At 45.0% G+C, this 7,183-nt stretch overlaps 1 protein-coding gene across 2 annotated transcripts; it reads left to right on the forward strand.

Moving 5' to 3' along the window:
• Nucleotides 1–1,221: 1,221 nt before the first annotated feature.
• Nucleotides 1,222–4,240, forward strand: Atp5mc3 (ATP synthase membrane subunit c locus 3). 2 transcript variants are annotated; one of them, XM_021151525.3, is made up of 5 exons: nucleotides 1,222–1,434; nucleotides 1,625–1,730; nucleotides 2,741–2,818; nucleotides 3,311–3,504; nucleotides 3,980–4,240. In XM_021151525.3, exons 2-5 carry the CDS (start codon nucleotides 1,692–1,694, stop codon nucleotides 4,092–4,094), a joined length of 426 nt encoding a protein of 141 aa, XP_021007184.1. In that variant the 5' UTR covers nucleotides 1,222–1,434; nucleotides 1,625–1,691; the 3' UTR covers nucleotides 4,095–4,240. The 2 variants fall into 2 exon arrangements, with proteins under 2 accessions (XP_021007184.1, XP_021007191.1); XM_021151532.3 differs by having other exon boundaries at nucleotides 1,346–1,444.
• The last annotated feature ends 2,943 nt before the right edge of the window (nucleotides 4,241–7,183 follow it).

Genomic DNA, 7,183 nt, shown 5'->3' on the forward strand with positions numbered 1-7,183 from the left:
TTTAAAAACATCATATATACATACAACTAAATATGTATATAAAACTAAAGAAAAAGAGGCCTCGGATTTGAAAAGTCAAGGAGTGTCTAGAAGGAGGAGGAGGGAGGAAATGGGAAGGAGTGGTGTTTGAATAAAAAATTGGCCCCCACGGGTCCATAGGGAATGGCACCGTTAGGAGGTGTGGCCTTGTTGGAGGAAGTGTGTAACTGGAGGGGGGTGCAGGCTTTGAGGTCTCAGAAGCATAAGCCAGGCATAATGGCTAACAGTGGTCTCTTCCTGCTGCCTGCCTTCTTCCTTCGGCTATTCTCAGCTCTGTGTCCAGCACCGTGTCTGCCTGCACACTGCCATGCTTCCTGCCATGCTGAAAATGGACTAAACCTCTGAAACTGTAAGCCAGCCCCAATTAAATGTTTGTTTGTTTCTAAGAGTTGCGGTAGTTGTGGTGTCTCTTCACAGCATTAAAACCCTAAAACAGGGGAGAACCTATGAGATTATATTATCTCAAAAAAACTATTTAAAAAAAAAATCTGTAACAAGACTAGATGTTAAACTACAGCCATTTATCTGAGACATTTCTGCATCCATCTGGTTTGTTCAAAGTTATCAGAACTGGGTGCTGAATAGATTTTGAAAAATATTCAGGCACTTTTTTAGTCCGAAATTATGATACATTTTAATCTCTTAATTCTCCCAGTTATAATGGTAGAAGGCAGCAGAACACAGTGATACATGGCTTTAATGTCAGCACTTGGAAGACAGAGGCAGGAGGATTTCTGTCAGTTGAAGGCTAGCCTAGTCTACAGAGTTGCAAAGCTCTTGAACCGTCATTTGTTCTTCCCAGGACTTCTAGGTAGGTCTTCTGAGAAAAGATTAGTCGTCTTAAACAAAAGCAAGCAAGCAAACAAACAAAAAACCCTGTTTTAGAGTCTTATAAAGAAATAATCCCGCTGGACTTGGTTATGAAGAAGCTAGCTACTTGGAAGGGTGAAAGTGGACGATCAAGGTTCTCCCTAACTTACTTACTGAGCTCAAGGCCTGCCTGAGCAACTCACCCTGTCTGAAATAAAAGCCAAAACAGGGTCGGCTTGTAGCTCCCTGGGAGAACCCCTGCCTGGCACGTGCAAGGAGCGAGGCTCAGTCTGCTATAGCAACAACAACTAAAAATTATCTGCACCGTTAGTGACACTAACAAAGCCAAGAGTCGTCTTCCGTGTGCTCCTTTTCACTTCACTGGCCGCCAGCCGGACACGGAGGGGGCCTGTCATTGTCCTCCTCTGCGGGTTACCAATAAAGTTGTTACAAAGTGACCTTGAGCGTCTTCCCCCGCCTTCTCCATCCGGGTGCTGCGGCGCGGATAAGAGCCGCACCGCGCTTGCGCGCCCAGCCCCACTGCTTCGACCTCTGCCGCCGCTGCTGCCGCCGCCGCCTCGGGAGGTAAGCGGAGGTAAACGGAGGGCGCGGGGCCCGAGCCGGGGCGGAGCGGGTCTCCCGGCCCTGTCCACCGGGCTTGCGCCTCCTGGGCACGCGGCCACGCCGACCGCCTGCGCGGGGCCCCTCGGGGCCAGGGTGGCAAGGACAGGCCCCTAGGGGGACACTTGACCTTAAGCCTCTTTTTGCTCCGCAGAGAGGAAGCGGGAGAGGAACCCACGTCGCCTGTCACCTAGATCCACGCCGCGCCGCCAGGAAGAAAGATGTTCGCCTGCGCCAAGCTCGCCCGCACCCCCGCTCTGGTGCGTAACCCGGGCCTCGGCCCAGCGTTCACGCCGAGGGACCGGCTCTCCTTCACCCTTGCCCCGATGTCCTCTCCTCCCTCCCTCCCAACCCTGGGGCCCTCAGATAGTTCCCGGCCATGTGTCCCCCCCGAGGCCTAGCTGACAGGCCTTCTGGGCGTAGGTCACAGCCTCCTTGCTCGTGGAGCGCGCCCCTCCCCCACCGCCCGGTCCCTATGGAGTTGGGGTCGACGCGAAGGTCGGGGTGCTGAGAAGTCAGGAAGGGGCCGCTGAGGCCTAGTTGCCTGCCCAGCGTTTCCCATGCGCGTCTGTAGGTCAAACTCGCCGCTGCAGAGGGAGGGACTTTGCTTCCTTGTGTGGGCGGAGAAAGGTGTTGGGGATCCCCGAAGCTTGCTTTTTTGGAAGCTTTAAGTGAAGTCTGAATCTAAAAGATTTGTCCTAGAGAATCGGGTCCTGGTTCTGGAGGGATTTTCTGTGACCTTAGTGTCCGTGGACACTCAAGGGCAGAGAAGCCAGACAGCCAGATGTCCTTATAGTGAGAGTATTGCACCGGAGGTTAAGCTGACATCAAAATGCTTAACTCTATAGTAAATTTAGAATTAGTGGGTATTTAGGAATCCTTTGGAAATTGTAGGAGCTTCGTTAGCTGCTGGACTGTTGTAAGTGATCAAATCATAGCGACACTCTTAGGAGCCCACATAACTTACTTGAATTTACAGCACTACAGTTACTGAAACTTCCACAACACTCAGTCACTTGGTAACTAATTGGTCTTAGGATTTTTGTTTACAAATAGATTAGCTAGAATGGTCCATGGTTCATTAGCATAAAATTTTAGGTTGGCTTTGTGTATGCACGATGACCAAAAGCCATGCTAATTGCAGAGATAATAAATCTCTGTTCTTTCTCTTCTGCTTTCTCCTTTAGAATTTAAAGTTGCACAAGAGGTCACTGCAGACTAATATGTACTCTTTAATACTTGAAATTCTTTCTTTTCCTTCCATTAACAGATCCGAGCTGGATCCAGAATTGCATATAGACCAATTTCTGCATCAGTGTTATCTCGACCAGAGACTAGGACTGGAGAGGTAAGTATTAATAACAGAAATTAGGAAACACTGTCAATAAGTCTTACAGTGTTGTTATCATGAAGGGGTGTATTAATGGGTGATTTCTTTCCAGTTTTATTAAATAATATGTAGAAGGTGAGCCACTGAGAGGAACTTTTGGCCAGCACAACCTCCTGAATTAGCAAATAAATATTTTAGGCTGTATTTATAGTTTTGAGTTATCTGTGCTTAAGATTAAAATAGCCACGATTATCCAAAAAGGCCCGCTTTGTTGAAAAGCATATTCACTATTCTATTTTATACTTTTAACAATCCTAAGAGGTATAGGTATTGTTAACTATCTTATACGAGATAAGAATTATATCAAGCTCTTGGTTTTCTTTTTCCTTGAGCCATACAATTATTTATTCATACCAAGCTATAGTATAAAGAAGTTAGTGGTTTTGGCACTATAGTAGTTAAAATCTGTGTGATTACTGAATTGACCTTTGCCTTATTTCCTCTTCCCAGGGCTCTACAGTTTTTAATGGGGCCCAGAATGGTGTGTGTCAGCTGATCCGAAGGGAGTTTCAGACCAGTGTAATCAGCAGAGACATTGATACTGCTGCCAAATTCATTGGTGCAGGTGCTGCCACAGTAGGAGTTGCTGGTTCTGGTGCTGGTATTGGAACAGTCTTTGGCAGTCTTATCATTGGTTATGCCAGGTAATCATGTCTGTCAGAGTAAGGTGAAGACTCAGTGGGAAAGTATAAGTGGAAAGAGGGAAATGATGAAATAATAGTAGCCCCTTTGAATGAAGTGTCTGCTGTGTCTTGTATTATATTCTGAGCTGTGTGTGCACTGGTCACTTAAATAAATGAGGATAGAGCCGGGGACTAGGGAACATGCCTATAACTCCAACCAGTCAGGAGAGTCAAGAGGATCACAAGTGTCAGGACCCCTCAAAATGGGTGTAAACTAAGTATTTATATTTGCATACGAAGATAGCTCCCTAACTTTATGCCACATGTCTAGGAGTGGGTAAAATACTGAGAGACAAAAGCACAGTGGTATAGGAGATAGCACCCCCATAAGACTTGCAAAGATCCCCATACTAGACATCTGACCCTACCATTTACCCAATGTGCTGACATTAACATTGCTTCAGAGTAACAGTCATCTGTGCTGTGTCTCTTTTAGAAACCCTTCACTGAAGCAGCAGCTGTTCTCATACGCTATCCTGGGATTCGCCTTGTCTGAAGCTATGGGTCTCTTTTGTTTGATGGTTGCGTTCTTGATCTTGTTTGCCATGTAACAGAAATTACTGCCTGAAATGTTGGCATTCATAGTAATTACGGATGTAATTCTGTGTATCTTGCTGTGACTCCGAAGACTGTAGTACTGGTGTCATGGAAATATATGTTATTTCCACAGTCATTTCATTAAAGATGAAAACTTTAATTCTTGCTGTGATTTGTACTTGTATAAGTGTGGATCATCATAAAGATGATCTGTTGAGGTAGGTGGTTGTCCAAGTCAGAGGAAAGTACAGCAGTTACCCTGGTTTTGAAAAAGTGCTGTATGTGAAACATTGAAAAACACTTAGTGAAGTAGACCAAGCAAAAGACCCATAGTGTGTGATTTTGTTTGTATGAAATAGGTAAGTTTGTAGAGACTAGGCCAATTATAAGTTATTAGGAACTCTAGGAACATGGAACTGTGGGTGACTGACTGTTGGTTGTGGAGTTTCATTTTGGATGATTGGTGCTGGAACAAGGTAATAAATGCACAAAACCATCTAATTGTACACTCATTAAATGGTTACCATAAGCCAGATGGTGGTGGCGCACGCCTTTAATCCCAGCACTTGGGAAGCAGAGGCAGGCAGATTTCTGAGTTTGAGGCCAGCCTGGTCTACAGTGAGTTCCAGGACAGCCATGGCTACACAGAGAAACCCTGTCTTGAAAAACCAAGAAAAAAAAAAAAAAAACCAGTAGGTGAATTTCCTACTGTTATGAGTAAGCATAGATGTTTGGAAGGGCTGGGAGTCATTTTCCAGGGAAGAGATCACTTGAGAACACTGCTTGTCTCCACCTTACGCTAAACCTTGAGTAGCAAGAGGACCATCTAGTGATTGGCTCAACTGAAGACTTGAAAGCAGAAGAGCACTGGCACAAGAAACATTGCCAGGAAACAGTGTGAGCTACAGGTGAAAGGTAGGCTGGCACACAAATGCACAAATTAGCAGATAAATGAGTTTTATCATGTGATCACAGAAGGCCATTCAAAACTTGGAGCTGAGCCGGGCATGTTGCGTACACCTTTGATCCCAGCACTCAGGAGGCAGAGGCAGGCAGATTTCTGAGTTTGAGGCCAGCCTGGTCTACAAAGTGAGTTCTAGGACAGAGAAACCCTGTCTCAAAAAAACAAAACCCCTTGGAGCTGTGGTTTAGAATTATTTAAGGAAACCAAGATGGGGTGGTGCTTGTGTGTGTCTGGGAGGGAGAGGCCTCTGGATCTCTGAGTTGAAGGCCAGCCTAGTTTATAGTTCCAGAATAGCCAGAAGAAGAAAGACCAGTGTGGAATGGCTTGAAGTCAGCAGTACCAGTGGCTACCACAGCAGATCTTCTAGTGATAAATAGGATGTTGTGTGGCAAGAAATTTCCTGGGGAGATGGCAGGTAAGGGACCCATGGCAAAACAAGTATGGTTACTACCAAACCCTAACTTGAACCAATGAGTTTTATTGGGATTATTTACACGAATATGAGTGAGGGGTTACTATAGCAGAGATGTCTCAAAGGAAGCCGCATCACCAAAGCCTACTCCGGCACCCATGACAGCTCACAAATCTAGGAACCTAGAGCACACTGCAGCTTGTGAGCTGTTTACCTTCGTGCTTAAGAAACTTCCCTACAGGATGGAATGTTGCAGTCCCCAAGGAAACTGTTAGACACAGAGGCCTTAGTCTAGGATGGTGGCCACGATAATTATAAAGGAACTTCACAGGACCGGAGAGATGGCTTTGTGGATGAGAGCACTTACTACTGTTGCAGAGGACTGGAGCACTATTCCCAGCCTCAGTATGGGGGCTCACAACCATCTGTCGCTCCAGCTTCAGGGGATTTGAGCCCTCTTCTGACTTTTGCCCACACCAGGCCCACATGTGGTGCACATATACACACAGGCAAAAAGTACATACACATAAGATTAATTTTTTTTTAATTTTAAAAATAATTCTTAAAAAGAAAATTTCAGGGCTGGAGAGATGACTCAGCGGTTAAGAGCACTGACTGCTCTTTTGAAGGACCTGAGTTCAATTCCCAGCAACCACATGGTGGCTCCCAACCATCCATAATGGGGTCTGGTGCCCTCTTCTGGTGTGTCTGAAGAGAGCAATGGTGGTATACTCATGGATAAAATAAACGAATAAATCTTAGGAAGGGAAGAAAGGAAGGAAGAAAAAAAGAAAGAAAGGAAGAAAAAAAAGAAAGAATCTCTAAAAGTAGTATTGGGACCTGCCTAGATCTCTAGGGCCAGTCAGGAAAGGCAAGGGTGTCTATTCCCTATCTACTGAGTACTACTGAGAAGAAAGGCTTCACACATATACTGTCAATACTCAAAACAAGCCTGCAAAATTAGGAAAAATCAGCTCATTTCCCAAATTATTTGGCCATTGTTTGGTAATACCCAGATCTGAGTTCATAACTCCCTGGGTTTCAGAGCCCATGCTAGGATTTTCAATATGATTATGTTCAGGATGCCAAAGAGAAATTGATTTGGGGAAATAAAGAATTTTGATTTTTGTATAATTTTAAATATGAGAATCTTACAAGTAGACTTGGTCCTGTATAGAGGGGACCAATGCAGTGTGCCTAAAAGCTGTGAATACAAGGTCAGAGCGCAGGGTCTGAGAAGTAGCTCAGTTCAGAATGTGTGGCTCAGCCAACAACTGGCTCCACAGTCAGTTCTCTTGGGAGAACTGCTACAGTGGCTGCTATAAATAAGGACACTAAGAAAACCCACTTGCGTTTTTGATGTCTTCATTCTCATGACTAATTGAGACTTGTCTACAGGGGTAGGATTGGTAAGGTGGAGTAGAGAGTAGAATAAAGCACATTATTTGAGAAAATGATGTTGAATCTCATTTGCAATAATTGTAGGATTTAATTTCATGACATTTTCCTTGGTGTCTTAGTTAGGGTCTGTGTAACCCTGGCTGTCCTAGAACTCACTCTGTAGACCAGGCTGGCCTTGAACTCAGAAATCCACCTGCCTCTGCCTCCCAAGTGCTGGGACTAAAGGTGTACGCCACAACTACCCGGCCCTTTTTTTTTTTTTTAGGTTTATTTATTTTGTATATGTGAGTACACTGTCACTGTCTTCAGACACTCCAGAAGAGGGC

This window comes from Mus caroli, unplaced genomic scaffold, assembly GCF_978045245.1.
Source record: "Mus caroli unplaced genomic scaffold, Mus_caroli_1 scaffold_2, whole genome shotgun sequence".
In the NCBI taxonomy this organism is placed as follows: domain Eukaryota; kingdom Metazoa; phylum Chordata; class Mammalia; order Rodentia; family Muridae; genus Mus; species Mus caroli.

Bases quoted from the DNA above. Each gene is read 5' to 3' on its own strand.
- Atp5mc3 (XM_021151525.3), top strand. From the start codon at position 1,692: ATGTTCGCCTGCGCCAAGCTCGCCCGCACCCCCGCTCTG. The intron at 2,819-3,310 runs GTAAGTATTAAT...TCCTCTTCCCAG, and splicing joins CAGAGACTAGGACTGGAGAG to GGCTCTACAGTTTTTAATGG. The intron at 3,505-3,979 runs GTAATCATGTCT...TGTCTCTTTTAG, and splicing joins CTTATCATTGGTTATGCCAG to AAACCCTTCACTGAAGCAGC.